The sequence below is a fragment of the Epinephelus fuscoguttatus genome, linkage group LG7, assembly GCF_011397635.1.
Source record: "Epinephelus fuscoguttatus linkage group LG7, E.fuscoguttatus.final_Chr_v1".
Classification (NCBI taxonomy): Eukaryota; Metazoa; Chordata; class Actinopteri; order Perciformes; family Serranidae; genus Epinephelus; species Epinephelus fuscoguttatus.
The window spans coordinates 31,207,883-31,224,781 of NC_064758.1; the positions used below are offsets into that span (position 1 = coordinate 31,207,883).

The following is a 16,899-nucleotide window of genomic DNA, read 5'->3' on the forward strand; positions in this document are numbered from 1 at the left end:
CAAACCCAAAACCTAAATGGGATTTACAAAGTGAACTATTTTGAAGCTGTTTCATATACCCACCCCCCTCTCTTTCTTCTGCCTGTCTCACAGCTGTGTCTCATATGTTCCTGAGGCCCCTGGAAGTGTGAGACACCAGAAGGGGAACATTTGCAATAGCTCAGCTCCACCTGGTTTGGCTGTTTTAACAGGCCGCTGGTTTGTGCAGTGCACACAGTGGGGTTACGCCAAAAACATAGACAAGGGCGGACAGGACAGGCAGACAGGAGAGGGTGGAGGCAGGGAGAGGGTAAAAAATGTGCCTCCACCCTCTCCTGTCCTTGCACCCCGACCCCACACTGCTTCATTTGAGGGTCAGTTTACCCCACAAAAAGTTTTACTGTATCGTCTGTGGGTCTGCTGGGTCGGACCCCCCTCCGCCGAACCTCATCCGCCTCCCCGCATACGCAGGCCTTCAAAGGACTGCTGCCTGCTGCTCTCTGAGGCAACACATGAAATAAATATTAATCTGACCTCTGACCGCATGCTTTGAGCTCCTAATAGAGATAAGCAGGCAGATGGGAAAGAGCACCAGCTCTTACCATAGATAAAAATGGAAGGGAAAGAGGGAGCGAGATTATGTAGAGATGAACAGTGTTTTCTTGTGTTCTTGTGGGGTTTAAAAGAGTTTCCAGGGATGTTTCCCTGCACCGCTGTGTGGTCTTCTTTGGAGCATAGTATCATGCTCCAACCTGTTCAAGTGGGGAGGTGTGTATTAGTGCAGATTGTCTGAGATCATAGTGGGAAGAGTGTGTGTGTGTGTGTGTGTGTGTGTGTGTGTGTGTGTGTGTGTGTGTGTGTGTGTGTGTGTGCACTCACAGTTCTCTAGGCCAAAAGCTGAATTTGAGCAAAATCAAATTTTAACTTTAAAAACTGCCTAAACAGAGAACAGGGAGAAGCAATACACTATAAATACGACATATTAAGATCTTGTGAGTTCACCTTGGTGAGCTCTAATAGTACAATGCATCATAGTAATGGATGTACAGCTGTCCAACTCACGACAGTTCTGCCCTTGGGTGATTTACACAGGTATACTGGCCCTGCTGGCAGAAGTACATCCATTCTCTTCAATGGCCAGACAGGCAGTATCAATGCAGGCTTTGTCTTTCTACTCTGAAGCAATACTTTGCAGATTATCAGCCACCTTTGTGTCATAACAAGGCGGGTATTATGAGTAAATGAACTGTGGTAAACCTCCCTTAATCTTACCAATGCCCAGATCTCCCTGCTCATCTCTCAGCTCATATTCGCTGGCTCTAGGGCTGCTGCTTGAACTACAGATTGTACTCCTTCATTTTTGTATGCTGGCCATCATGGACACAAAGAGTATAGAAGTGGATCTAGATAGATAGCTGCCCCCTCCTCTCTCAAGCACAGATACAACTAAGCTGTGCTGATCAAATATAAACCAAGATTCGGTCACTGTATTTCCTGTTTCCCGCCTAACATGTCTTCAGAAACATATTTTAGTGCACTGTTTCGCTTTAATTTGGGAACAGGAAGTGGGCGCCGTACTGTTTCCTGTATTGTAAAATGGTAGGCTTAAAAAAACTGAAATCAAAGAGTAAAACTAGGCAGTGCTGGTCTAATATGAACCAAGATTCTGTGTCTGCATTGCCCAAATTGCCTCAGATGTTTTCAGAAACGTACTGTAAAACTTCAATTAAAAGCCTAGTCCAGTTAAACACCAAGTCCATTTTATTAGCCCTCTGTGGCTACACATTTTGACAAATAAACGCCTGTCTCAGTGAGACACCTGGTCTGGTTGCCAAGCAGTTCTTTTTTTTTTTTTTATAGAAGTTCTTCAGATGTATAAAACCAGGTTGTTGGTTACCTCAAAATATTTGTCCATTCCTCGATTATCCTGTGTATTCCTTTTGTTTTTAAGTGTCCCTAAAATCAAGAGAATCAAAAGGGATTTTCATAAGAATTAATCCAAGTTGTGAGAATTGTTTTAACAGGATAAAGTGGTGCTTTAGTATGCCGGGTGCCGCAATCCTCGAGTGCCATAACTCCTTCTTTCTCTGATGGAGCAAGATTCATTGAATGATTCATAATTGATATATTGTCTGAAGCCTAACAAGTAATATTCATATTCCTGTTTAAATAAACAATTTGATTGTATTTCCAGATCTTTGCTGAGCAACAGTTTTAGGCTCAATCAGTTAAAGGCTTGTCCCAAATATAGGCCTGTTGATTTCAGTCATTAAATCAAATAATAGCCCGGGCTACTAATTCAGGTTTTATGGTATTTTAGTGCACTGTTTACCTGTAGTTAAAGATCATTTGTCACCACCTGGCTGCCATATTGTTTCCTGTGTCAAAATGGCCAAGCTTGCATTACATCACCCTCCAGTGGGAGTACTTAATTGGTCCGCTGTGCCGCAGTGGATTCTGCTAGTTGTACGTTTTGTACCTCTTGAGCAAAAGCAAATGCCACGGCCCTATTTCTGTGTTTCCTGTGGTCAAGTTGCAACAACTTTCAAAATAAGTTTTTGCAGCAGTCTACTGCACAGGCATCCCAGTTTTATGAAAAGACCAGCAGTGACATACTTCTTTAATCATCTTAAATGTAGTTGTAATGTAATGGTACAGGCCATGACAGTGTGTATCACCAGTTGTCTAAATATTAACTGTTTTTGTGTATCTTGTGTTTATGAAATTTGGCGTGAAATACATGAGAAAAATGATGACTATTCGTATTGCAGGGCTTTTTTTCTACGTGTGTGTCGTCGACAGAAGGTTCAAACACTATTTGTTCTGCTTTTCTGCTTTGGTTCTCCTTGTCAAAGGCCCCTCAGTGCAGCTCACCCAGCCTGGCCTCAGCCTGTGCCCACTGTTTACTGTGACTGTCATCGGGCCCATGGAGGCCCAAACAAAGGGGGGTCTGTTCCTATTATCCTGCCCAGGATTGTCAGCCCCTCTCTGGGCACAAACTGAGCCAAGGGCTGGGGGTTGTTGGAGGAGCACCGGGGGGTTTGACCTCACCAACCTTGCAGCAAGGGCAAGAGAGCAACAGAGTGAGTGTAGGACAATGGGAAAGAGGGAAAGGAAAGTGAGACAGAGAGAAAGAGAGGAAGATGTATAGTTATAACTGAAACCAAGACCCTTTCAAGCCCCCTGTTGGAAACTGCTGTAATGTAAACACCTGCGGCCATTAGCTGATTCTATCTGAGGCACCGGATAGAAATGTTTATATGTTACAGGCTACTACTGAAAGGCCATTTAAAAGCAAATAGAGGATTAGATATACACAATGAGTAGTGGCAGGCGATGTAAGCTTTCAGGCTTTAAGCCATGTTGAATTGTCATTGGAAAAAGAGGAGTGGAACGCCTTTGAAGACAAGAACAACCACATTAAATGGGCAGGAAGGTGAGCTAAGTGTAGAAGACCCCAAGACACGCTCTGCCTCCTTTCCTCCCTTCCTCTGTTTGCAATCATAGCTTAAGCCGTCTGGCAGCCTCTCTTGCTGTGCCATTGAAGTCTAATTTTATTGTCATAAAAATCACCTGGCAAGCTGTAGCCCTAAAACATCTTAACTACAGGGCCTTTAAAACTCCACTCTCTGCTCAGTGAAAAGGCTTTTTCAGGAAGCCTGCCTAGATAAAGCGGTCGTTCCTGGTGCATCTGAAAATCCCTCGGCCTGTGTCAGCGAGAGCAGAGCGCACAAGAGGGTCAGGAGCGTTCCATTAAAGTGTGGTGTTTAAGAGGTGCTGGGGCCAGGGGGGCAGATGGAGGGACGACGCAGCTGCCAAACATCTGCACCCCTCCTTCGCAGTCTGCTCTCTGTCTGTGCACCGCTGCCTTTGTCACAAACTTCCTGCTCCAGCAGAAAGCTTGGATATCTTCAAAAATGCAGCATGAAATGGCTGTTGTGAGGCTGTTATGCTTCCTCTTTGACTTCAAAAGACAACCGACTTTTAGGACTCACAGCCATGTGAACCAAGGTATTCACAGAGTGCACCTGCAGAGTATAGTGGCAGCATTACAACCGCATGTTGCAACCTCTCCCACAGTTTTAAAGTATTCACCCACACAGGCAAATAATAACTCTTTGATATGAGGTCTGTTATTTTCCATAAGCACACTAACATTGAAAAGCGTATTGTCACTGTCTGGACATCTGTCATTATTGAATCCACACAAGCATACAGGCACTGGGGATTGTGGGAAAGGAATGACGAAATGTGCTTTATCATAAAAGTGAAGCATCACGATACAAATCCCGTCCTAATCCGTTTTGTATTTGCACATGTAGCCTCAAGCATTTCTCCAACTGGTAACAAAGGCCAACTCCGCTCAATCCCCATTAGAAACCACAACATACTCTCCCTCTCTCCCTCTCTCCAGCTCCTCCCAGCACACAGCGCCTCCTCACAACTTGTTCCTGTCTCTCCCGGTGAAGCGCGTCTGCTCGCAGCCTCCACTCTGCAGTTGCGGGCTGCACTACAGTTGGTAGCTGTTGGCCACAGGTTGTGGATGAGGACAGAGGTCCGCGCGAACACAATCCGTCAAGTTAAGTTGATGTTTCATTCGGGAGCACCTCCCTCAACATGAGGGTCCGTACCTGACTTTGGATATTGAACACAGGCTGCCTGTCGCTACAAGTTCAATATCCATTCTCCAGAGTTTCGGCGAACAGAACTGGGCGCAATTACGCACGGCGAGCACCACCATGGCACCGATTTTGGATAGACGTGCCCCGGCTTTGCTCTTGGTTTGGAGCTACTGCGTCCTGGCGGATACCGCTTTTACGAACTTTACTTTGGACAACGAGTTCCACTCCAGTTTCATCCACCGTCGGCTGAAGAGCCAGGAGCGCAGAGAGATGCAGCGGGAGATCCTGTCGATCCTGGGGCTGCCGCACCGGCCGCGACCCCATCTCCACGGAAAGCACAACGCTGCCCCGATGTTTATGTTGGACTTGTACAACGCCATGTCCACGGAGGGGGACGAGGACAGATACTCGTACCCCTACAAGCCTGTGTTCACCACCCAGGGGCCCCCGATAGCCAGCCTGCAAGACAACAACTTCTTGAACGATGCAGACATGGTCATGAGCTTTGTCAATCTGGGTAGGCACCTTATTCTCACAATTTAAATGACCTAAAAACTATTGAAAATACAGTTTTACAAGATTCATACACATGTTGTAACAGTGGCAAAATCACTCCTGTGCAAACTTTTGATTATAATATTTCTGTGATATAATTTGGTGATTGTTTTTGACAGCCACAGAGACATTAGAGGTCACTTTTCTTATGGAGACACACAGTTTTCACACATTTTTGGTTTGAACTTTCTGTCGCTGTGGTCAAGTGATCACCTGTAGGCGTGTGGTAGTGTTGTCAACGATATCAATTCATCAATACATATGAATTCTGAACACCTGAAACGGTTTCAATACTCATTTTCCGGAGTATCGATACACCGGTACCGGCTGTGCTGCACGTTTACTATAGTCGTTCTGCTGTTTTCTGCTACTAACCAAGAAAAGAAAAGTCAGTGTTGTCATGTTACAGCCTTGTTATATTTATCTTTATATAAAAGTCTTTATTCATATGCCCTTAATTTCAATTTTCCCCTTAAGAATCAAAAAAGGTATTGAATATCGATATTTTTTAAGCTATTAGAAATTCCAGTATCGTGACAACCCCAGTCTGTGAATGCTATAATTCCATATTGCCCTCCACTTGTTGCAACTCACTGCTGGCTTTTAGGATCCATCATGAGTATTTCAATCAATGGTGACTGAATCATTGAAGATTTTATCTTGTTTCTTAACCTTAAGGAGCAGCATATGTATTTTCTTCTAATGTTAACACCTACATGCACATACACACACATACAGGAGACCAGCACAATAACCATGTTACATGCGACTATGCGCACTTTTCCAGCTAACACCAGGAGTGTCACATTCCAGTGTGCGTCTCTGCTAAACAGCTGTGCAACCAGCTAATGTTCAGGTGCTCCAGTTGTGGATGATGGACCAGCCAGCAGCTAATATGTCAACCATGTGTTATCTAAAGAATGAGTAAGTCAACAGCAGAGAATGGGTCCAAAGTGCACTGGGTCCTCCCTTTGCTCTAATCTGGAGACATCCCTATGGACACTATAGGCCAGAAAATAGTGCCAATTGGTGATGAGCCAGACTTCGCTCAGTTGGTTTTATTTGAGTCATTGTCTTGTAGGATGCACGCCACTCCAGTAGTTTTGTTTGATTCTTGGTTGTTAAATGTTGCTCCCTGGACAGTCAAAATGAAATCAACCAGTCCTGGACTTTTTTATTGCTGTCAGTAACAATCAGAGGTTGTTAAGTGCAAATAATCACAACATTAGCAGGCGGTGTCAGATTTATGGACAGATAAACACGTTGTTATAATTCAATTTGCTCAACAAATGATGCAGTCACAGCAACTGCCCCGCTTATCTTTCAGCTGAGTAGCTGGGTTTAATTTTAGCATATTAACCTTTACCATAATTTGGCCAGAGTCTGAGAAAATAGTAAATGAAATTCAGAGCAGGCGTACTGTGGTCAAATGTTAGCAAGCTACCAGACATTTTAGTGACATTCTGGATGGAGCTGGAAGTTTACACTCAATCCTGGAAAGATCATTGTTGGAGCGACTTGGCAAGAGAGAGGGAGGTGACACTGGTTCCTCCACTGCACTGTGTAATTACTGTGGGAGCTGCTGCATTGTGACTATTTTTGACAGGCTGTGACACAGATGGATTTGACCACAGAGACTCGCAAAGTCAAGGGCCTCGCAGAGTCGAGGGCCGAGGTTCACGGTGAGCTGACGAGGAAGAAGGGAGCTTTTGAGAGAGAAAGGAGGACGTGAGATGGTCGGGACTCGGTCCATTTCTTTTGCAGGGATGATACTTAAAGCAGACAGAAAAAAAAAATCTAAACAAAGATGGTTCACATCAGACGGAGAGAATATTTTATTTAATATATTACAGGATTCATGGAATGAAAGTCACACTGCCTTCCTGAAGTTCTGTGGCTAATGCAATTACTGGTGGCACTTGTCCAGGTTGAGTCTTCCATGTGGCTCAGTGTCTCCAAATGTGTCGCTCATTTGGATATAAAGTGGGCATCTGTCATTGCGTTGTGTGTGCCATGTGCCACATGTTGCATCTGTCAGCAGGGTTCATTGTTAGGCTTCTTCCCGAGTCTCATGTAATACCATCAAATATGTGTCCAGGCAGCTTGATTGGAAACAGCAGATAGTACGCTGTTTCATTATCCTTCACATGAGAGAAAGAGAGAGGGAGAAGTAAGTGATGGCTATCAAATGGATTGACTATTTCCTCTCCAAATTCCTCTCTTTCCACATTTGCTCGTTGTGGGTTTGTTTTCTTATTTAGGTTGTCTGAGAGAGAAAACGAGTGTGGCTTTTATTTAAAAACTGTCCCTCAAAGCTCTGCATGTCTCCATAACTACCGTGCCAAGGTACATTAGTCAGACTTTGCACACTGGTCACTGCTTCCTGAGAGGCCTGTTTTCATGCATTGGTTTATACTTTTGTCATTGTGCAACAAGAACGTGTCTAATTTTACTGCGGGTGCACCATAGAGCTACAGTGACAGCAGTCAGAGAACATATGTCAGTGAACAATACTTAATATTGACATAAAAAGAAACACTAGCTCTTTATCGTCCCTCCTGATTGCCACTCAGGGGAGCTGCTACACTTTGTTGTCAGCTTGTGTGAGTGTTGCATGACTCTGGTGCAGCCAGCATGGGCGGGTGTGGGCTTTGGGACAGACCCCAGGCCAGGGACATCCTCTCACTGAGTCACTTCAGTTTGAAAGCCCAGCTGTGTAAATGGCTTACAGCATACATTCAGAATGTACACTCACTGCTACACGAAACACAGGTCACCCAGGCACTGGGTGTGTGCCGGACATGCCGTGATAACACGCCAGCAAGGGAACGCAACGCACGCTTTCGCTGTCTCTAGAGGTGACAACAGACAAGAACACAAGAGGCACGAAAAAGTGCATTTTAACCTTACGTGCTATCATCTATATAAACCGTCTTTCTGTCCACACACATCTATAGTTGTACACACACATCTTTTCTGTAACTATTATTTAATGTAGTCCCAGCGGTCTCTGGCAGCATTAGCCCTCAGCCACCGTGAATTAAGGCATTTCCTCTTTAACAAACCACAGCTTCCAGGGCTTTTGGCCGCTACTTTGGCCTGTGCTGAGCTACAAGTTCAGTTCAGTTCATGTTAAACTCTCACACAGGCCAGTCACACTCAGCCATCCAGGCACACACACACACACACACACACACACACACACACACACACACACACACACACACACAAACACTCCTAATGCCCAACCTGAGATGCCAATTTACACTTCCCAGACCACAGGAAAGGGCTGTGACTTGGATGTCTGCTATTTGCATCCTGGATGACTGAAACAGTAGCAGCATCATCACCTGTGTTTGTGTAAGAGGGGGGGCTGAAGTCTTTTACTGTAAAATGTTATGAGGTGTGTTAGTCACCGCTTCCTTATTTTGTCATGCAATCTGGCGGGGATTAACGTAGCCTTAGGTGAGTGTGAGGAGAAGAGGCAACTCTGTGTTCGATGTTTGTCCGTGTGTGTGTGTGTGTGTGTGTGTGTGTGTACACTGGGGCCAGGCAGTAATTTAATATAATGGTTTATTTATCCAAAGCAGATTCATATTGTGATGACACAGTCTCATCATGATGTTATGCTAAGTTACAGGACAAGAGGGATGTTTTTCTAACTGTCAACAAAACCAACAATATATATATTATATATGTGTATGATTATATTGTCAGTCTCCTCATACTTTCCAGTGTCACTGCTCCATCCATGGTATTCTACCCTGAGGTCACTGGCTCCTTCAGATGCGGGCAGATCTTATCCTTTTAATGTTCAAAACTATTAACAGGCATTCAAAAGTTACACAATTAAGCTGGCCGTACACCAAACAACTTCTGAAGTGATTTCACTGTTGCAAACATTTTCCAGTGTCGGGGTAAAATCATGAGAGTTTTTCTTGATTGTTTGGTGTAAGGTGGTTATAAATCTCAGTCCAAGCTGGCTTAAGTCAGTCTTTTTCTCGTCTTGACGTTCCAGCAAAATGAAATGTGTTTGATATTAGCATAAGTTTTTAGTTTTGGTTCAGTGATGAGAAAACTGTCAACAACCAATACATGTGCTCCTTTCAGCACCAAGCAGAAAGCGAAGGCAGAAGAAGGCGCAAAAACTTGAGCAAGGCTTGGTTCTCTTGCACTTTAGGAAAAGAGGACAAACTGGTGGAGTTGTGGCATGAACAAGGGTCGGTGTTTAATGTAGTGTGTATCTGATCCACCAACTAGAACTTCTTTTAGTGAGAAATCGTACTTTTTAAGGTGGTTTGCCTCTCATACGCACCGTCTCCTCCCACTGAAACAGCTAACCAATGGAGGCTGTTGGTGAGTGGAGGTGGAAATCTCACTTTGTACGCAAATAGTTGAGTCTTATGGATTACACTGATGATAGTCTCGCTCACCAGACCTTTCTCAAGAAAAGAAAGGTCTGGCTGGGCCGACTCTCACTTTAAGATTGGAGAAAAAAACGCCCCGGCTGCTTGTATTTCTTTCAACCAATCACAATCGTTCTGGGCGGTGCCACAGCAACGGTGCGCTTGCAAAAATATTGCTGGGGGGAAACAGGTTTTGGTGCCCACAAAAATATCGCCTACAGGACGCGAGCCATGGCAGAAAAATGGCTACATCCCCGCAAGATCAAACACCGCGAAAGTTAGTAAAGGACGTGTTGAAAACTGCAACCGGAGGTGGTAGGGTGGGACTTCAGCAGGTGGCTCGTTCCGCCCAGTGAGAGGCTGATCTTTGCAGCGAACTTCCGCCCTCTCAGACCACACTGATGATGAATTGACAAGAATGTTGTTGACATATGACGCCTTTTATCATGTGTTTCGAGAGTTGTGTGCTTTGCAAACACACATGGAATTGTTAATATGTCACATTTCTAAAATGGACTTTGGTGTAATATTTTCCACCAGGAGCAGGATGAAAAATAATCTCAAGAGGAATCTGGTTTTAGTCTCGCAAACAGTGACGCTGCAAGAGCCCCTGTCTTTGCAAAATCTTGTTGTGTCTTTAGATGTGAGAGGACTTAAGTCTTTTTATAGTCTTCTTGTGTACGGTGGACATAAGTTGTCAAAGTTTTAGACTGGTGTAATGTGTAACAGTAAGACAGTTTGTTGCTTTGATTGCTTTAATTGATTATTTTATTAGTGATTTTGCACACATTTGCCATAAAATGATAAATGGCATCATGAAATATTCTCATTAGTGTCTTGATAATAGCTGCTCAGTTTCAGTGTCCTGGTACTTTGTGTCACTGTCACACTGTCATGGCTTACTGTTCTTAAAATCGTCAGAGTTGGTGTTGTTCAGTAAAAGCATCGATAAAAGTGAAAAGAATATCAAGCCAATGAAAAAAAAAGTGCTACCAGGCTGCATTTAATTGCTCAGTGTTCTGCTGCTGTTAATCCGCACCAGATGTGACACATTTCACTAAACAGAGTTGAAAAGCAGTTCACAAACAAAGCTCCGCTGCCTTCTGTCTTTGCCACATGGGACATTTTGGTAGTCGTTATCTCACCCACATCCAGCCGTCATGTTGCACGTGGTGACCCGTTTTAGTAGTATTGTGTCACGTCGATGCGTCGCCTATATTTAAGGAGCGAGTTGAGGCTGTGATCAGAGAAGGGAGAGGTATCGTTGCAGACTTGGCTGAGTGAGTCAGTGCACTAGCTGGTAATTATCCACTGCGTTACCTTGGTGACCTGACAGGGCACCACCTGGCCCTCCACCATTCACGGCCCTCCGTCTGCTCCCTTAGGGCTGAACTGAATGTCTTTTTTCTTACATTTCCTATTAAGGTTTTCGAGTGATGCTTCAACTGCTGGCGTCATATTTTATGACGTCAAAATTAAGACAGAATCCTCAATTGGAATGAAGTGATTCATCGCATTAAATAAGTCAGCCTTTTTTTTTATGAAATTGGCTATTTTGTATGATTATAACTCATCTGTTTCATCAACATAAACACATGCAGGAAGCAGGCTAATCCAAAACTATGCTACAATTATAACCATGCCCTTAATCTTATAGCAATGACTGTATATAAAGATGGACAACATGTCTCCACTTCCTACTACTATAACACAGTGACACCAAATATCCCAGATACGGTCACTACCATTGCGTGACACTCTACTGACTTCATTTGGAGCCAGAGTCCATGCAGTAGCAATCTCTGCACTATTGAGCTCCCGCCCATATACCCATCTGACCAGTGACGTTGATCGTGAGCACACCATTAGGCACACAGAGCTGTCAATAGTGATGTCAAACCAGGTTTTTATAGCATTAAATAACCACTTAAAACCTAACTTATCAGAAAAAAACAAATACTTGATCATACATCAGAGTGATAAGAACTACCTAAAATAACAGAAACCATCTTTGGGATGAATTTATTTGATTTTTACATTGAGTTTTGTCCCGGGGCGGGGTTTATGACCTATACTGCAGCCAGCCACCAGGGGGCCTTTGAGATGTTTTGGCATCACTTTTTGGGAGCTTTCATATCATCCATCTTTTAACTTTAATTGTAACATTTCAGATCAAAGGGAAACTTAGCTGATTTTAAACCAGCTCTGTGTCAGCGCAGTGCGGGCAGAGGGTGTTTGGCTTGCACTCTTGTGCTCGCTTATTTTCCGGCAAAGCATATCATTATCTTTAACATATGCATTTATTTTGAAATTCCCATGGCATACCACCTTCCTAAACATTCTAACAGTGCTAGCAGTGTTGGTAAGCAGCCAAGAATAAGACAATGAGGATATTTACTGAGCGTCTCTTATCGATTGCAGGCCCTGAATTGATTTGAAGCGAAATCGTATTGTCCTTTGTCCTTTGTGATACCAGCAAATATTGTATCGTTGTCCAGAGAACTGACTAATATCATGTGATATACACTCCTAATTTTCAGCCTGATCTGTATCTGCAGCTGTGCAGAAATGCTAAGGTTAAACAGAATGAATAAGGAGGCTGTACGGCATTCAAATAATGACTTAGAAATTTGAATGTCAGTGTTATGAATGAAGCTATTTGGTACGGCCCTAATAGGAGCTGCCACACAGTTTGTCTGCCAGTTCCCTCTGCTTTATAGAATGCGTTAATAGGAAGGTAATGAAGAGCAGAGAGGGGAAGAAATGTCTAACTGGTAAATTAGGTTGGATTTATGAGAGGCTTTGGCTTTCAGACAGCATTGTGTCACCGGCTCACACACTCACAGCCGCATGCTCGGAAGCAGTTGTGTCACACTGCAGTCACGCCAGAGGCACGCAGCTCTAGTTTTTATAGCCGATAGCAGAGAAGCCGAGAGATCCGCACTTGTAATTTCAAATGAATATCTCCAATATCTCCCTTAAAAAAACATATCTCCCGTTCATTCAGCCCCTCCCCACCCTCCTCTTTTATTGCATTCCTCTTCACAGTGGGCTGCCCATGGTGTTGAGGTTAATACAGATGTTTCCCTGTGTCTGCAGGCCAAAGCAGCTGTGCGGAGAAACTTTATCTTTTCAGAGTCCAACAAGTCCCCTCATCTCGACCTCCACCGTCACGTCTGGCCCTGTCTCCAATCTGTCCCACACGCAGATACATCTGATACCAAATTTCCCTCCCTACCCTCCTGAACCAACAGTATTGATTATCAGCACTGGCCTCCTAGTTTTAATTGGGTAGTTATCATATGGTCCCAGTGGTGTTGTGTGGTGTTTAGTCTCCAATCTCCTGCTCTGGCCCTCACCTCCAGGGGTTTCAACCTCCCGTGCTTCCAGACATAAAACATTTCAACACTTTCTCAAGTTCTTTTGTGTGTTTTTCCACTCCCCACCTCTCTCTCACACACACACACACACACTCAGACACACACCTTCTCAGAGCCCAAAACACAGCTTTTCCCTTCTCTCTACTACATTTCTCACTCCTTCACACACATAATTTTTGTCCATAGTTGAGTTGTAATTTCATGGATTCATCTCGGCCTCTCCATCTCACACTAGAAGCTGCTTCCCAAAATGTGTCCGAGGAGACTTCTCATCACACGAGGGCCAGAAAATTAAAACACAAGTATGTGTTGAGGGCGAGTCGTTCCTCTGTGTGCATACAGCTTGTCTTTGACACTGTTAGTATGCTTTTCTTCCTCCTGTAGATTTATGTAATCGCTTCTGTGTACACTCCCAGTGAACTGAAAGTGTACGTAAGCGCATGCATATGTGTATGAAGAGAACCGCACATACACTTTAGTGTTTTTTTTACCCAAGAGGAATGTTTCTGGAGCTAATTAGTGTTATTGAGTGCATGTTTTATTGCCTTCTGCTGGACAGGGAGTGAGCAGAAGCAGAGGAATGTAACAGTTGGTACAGATAGCCCTGCCTTCCTGTCAGGTAATTTCTCTTAATGCTCTCCGCGGTTGATGTATTACACCGAGGTCTGGTGTGTAAATAAATACCACAAATGGAGACAAAGAATTTCTCCTCTTAAGCTTCAGGCAGCTTTACAAAGCCCACAGCCGCAGAGACGCAGAAGAATCTTGGTTTTTTTGTCCATTTGTTATCTTTCAGATTCACCTGTTGAACCCAGGAGTCCAGAATGACATCTGGATGTACATAGCAGAGGCTCTGTGCTCTTGGCCAGGCTGAGGCACTTGCTGGGAGGGATGATGAAACACTCTGCGGGTGGGACTTGACAATGTGGCGAGTGGTCAAAAGGCCCAGATGTACTAAGCAGCGGGTGTTCTAACTCGGCTATAATGATGGACGGGGCTCCTTCCTTGCCAGGAATGTTGGTCTCATTTTAGTTTTTCTAATAATTTTGACTTTTTCTCTTTTCTGTCTGTCCCCCAACAAACTCACACAATTTGCCTTTTAGATATGCGACTACTGCGAAATGCATATAGAAAGAGGAATAACTGACACATTAAAGTGAGCTGTGCGATTATAAAAAGTGCAGTGGATAACAGACTGAATCATATTTCCACCCGTTTAGCTTCTTCTCTTTCATCTGGGTTACTTTGGCCTTGCCTTATCAGTGACCGGCAGCACATAAGACTCCCCTGCACTTCAATGACGGCGGGTACCAAGCAGAGAAGCTGAGAGAGCAGATGTGGGCCAGAGCACAGCCAGAGATCCTGGGACCAACAGCTCTGCTGCTGCAAAAACAAATACAGCACTCTTTGCTTGGTACTGGGGCACTGACAGGGCAGATGGGAGAGGAGGAAGGAGATGAGAGGAGAAGGAAAGGAAAAAGGAGACGGGAAAGGTGGATCACAAGTGGATGCCGTGCATTTCTTTAAGCCCAGTGCATTTCTTTCTTTATTCCTTTTTCTTGTGGGAACATACTGTGCTTCAGAGCATTCGTGTTAGGGCAGTTATGTGTGTGTTTGTGCATAGTAAAACACTATTTTCGAGCCACTCACCCTGCCCAGTCACCAGCTGCACTGTGTGATGTGTGTTAGCTCTCCTAGCGGAAGATTGCGTTAGCGGAAGCCCGTAATACTGACCAGATTCCTCAACAGTTTCCAACAGCCAAATCAAAGCTTGTAAAAAGCCAAGCAACAACTGTATGCAAGTGTTTTTATGATAAGTGATGAAATTTTTGCGTCTGTGCAGCATTGAATATGAACTGCATGTGGCAGGTTTCTATTTATCTAGGCAAGCGTTGCATCTGTGTTTCTCTTGTATTTCCTCTACAGCTATTTTGTTTATTTTAAAAAGCAACGGGCTGTAATTAAACAAAATAAACAACAAACTGTTAAAATCAGGGTGCCAATGTGCCCATCATGTGTGCGTAAGATGCCGCTCTGGGATGCAGGAGGAAATTGTAAAAAGTTTTATGTAGACACCGGGGAAATCTGTGTGTCTTTTTGTGCCAATGTGCGTATTGTATGTGAATTTTCCTGAGGTCTATAATAAGAGGCGGCTTGGCTGGTCGAGGAGGGTGTGGCCCCTGTGGCCACAAAATTAAAGAACATAAAAACAAGGGGATGAGGGGAAGAGTGAGAGGGGGAAACTGAATGGCTGTGGTTCCACGTCTCTGAGTTGTTTTATCCTGCAGTTAAGAGGAAGTGCAGATGGTTACTGTGGCATTAGCGCAGAGAGATCCCTCACTGCTTGGCACAGATCTCTCCACACCCCTCCATCCCCGTCTCTCAACACATTATATCACACCGCAGAACAATGACCGCTGAAGATTTAGGATGTGGTTTCTTTGTTGTCACCGTTGCCTTTCACTGATGTGCAGTCTCTTGACAGACCTCTGAGGAAACATGATGATGTCTAAGCTCCAATTTTGGAGATGACTCAATTTGTCCTGCAGGACTTTCAATCACTGCAGTGTGGGCTCCTCAGATTCACCACTGTGGCTCACAGAGAGGCTCATCCCAAATATAAAAATATAAATATAAAAAAATAAAAATATAAACATTGTAAATCTCACGTACCACTTTGGGTACTGAAGAAATTATACCAGATGGTGTGTCTTTTCTTGAGTAACACTGAATCTGGAGATCATTTTTAAAAATATAATTTTCCATGTTGTGAGCACCATGAGCAAATTAAACTGGGTGGGCACAGAAAGCTCAGAGATAGATATTTCAAAAACTTTGCACTTTAAAGGCATAGTTTGACATTTTGGTAACATACATTTATTCGTTTTCTTGCCTAGCTTTAAGCGAGAAGCTCGACACCACCCTTGCATCTGTCCATGAAATACGAAGCTGCAGCCAGCATTCAGCTAACTTTTAGCACAAAAATGGAAACAGAGGGAAACACCTAGACCAGCTGTGTCTGTAGGTAGCTTTGCACAGATTAAATTAAGTAGGCTGGACAGAGCCAGGGTAGCTGTTTCCTTCTGTTTTCAGTCTTTATGCTAAGCTACCCAGCTGCTCCAGCTGCATATGTAATGGACAGATATTGGAGTGTAGGGATGACATGAGAAGTGATACCGATATAATACCAAGTCGATTCAAAAATCCTGAAAAGGGACAGACGGTACTGACGGAGCAGCATATGCACCAACAACATTTGTAGTCTGTCGCTGAATGCCAAAGGAAGAAGAGGAACGCCTGTCAACACGGAAGAACAGCAGTGAAGGACTGGAAGAGGATAGAAGACGGGTGGAAGACGCATACATTTTAATAATAACTAGATACCGGATGCCAAAATGGCACCTGTTTATGTTAATGGCAAAAAAGTTTTCTAGCCTTCAGGTTTACTCCTGAGTTATGCAGCCCACTGAATATGTGCAGTAGTGTTTCTCCCGCTGGCCTCTCCCACAAGTTCCTGCTCGACTGAAAGACTCTACATTGTGATGATGTCACAGATTTTTAAATCACTTTTCTCATCTTGAGGAAAGTTTAACAATATAAAACCACCATGGCTCAAAAATTCCAAATAGAAAGTCATAATTGACCTTGTTTGTGGTTCAAGGTGTCCTGTCATATGTCTTTTACAATGGTGGTGTATGGGGAAAATGCTTTTTGGGCTGCAGGGGATTTTTTCGTTGCAATACCACCAGTGACCACTGGGAAAGATTTGTTGCAAGGCTGGGTTGTTGGTCTGAGGGCCCGGGAAGATAGCGACAAGTGCAGCTGCAGCGACAGCTTCACTTCGATTCATCAAAAAGAAAAGTGTTTTCCTGAGGCCAGCATCTTAATAATTATTTGCAATCAGAGCATTGCATATTTGCACTATGCTACAAACTCCAGCAGCGTGAGGAGGCATTG

At 43.9% G+C, this 16,899-nt stretch overlaps 1 protein-coding gene across 1 annotated transcript in view; it reads left to right on the top strand.

The window, feature by feature from the left end:
- Nucleotides 1-4,442: 4,442 nt before the first annotated feature.
- bmp7b (bone morphogenetic protein 7b) overlaps nucleotides 4,443-16,899 on the top strand; it is a 34,352-nt gene continuing 21,895 nt past the window's right edge. The window contains exon 1 of the mRNA XM_049582015.1: nucleotides 4,443-5,118. Within this exon, the coding sequence (XP_049437972.1) occupies nucleotides 4,719-5,118 (400 nt within the window). The 5' untranslated portion in view covers nucleotides 4,443-4,718. The remainder of the gene's footprint in view (nucleotides 5,119-16,899) is intronic.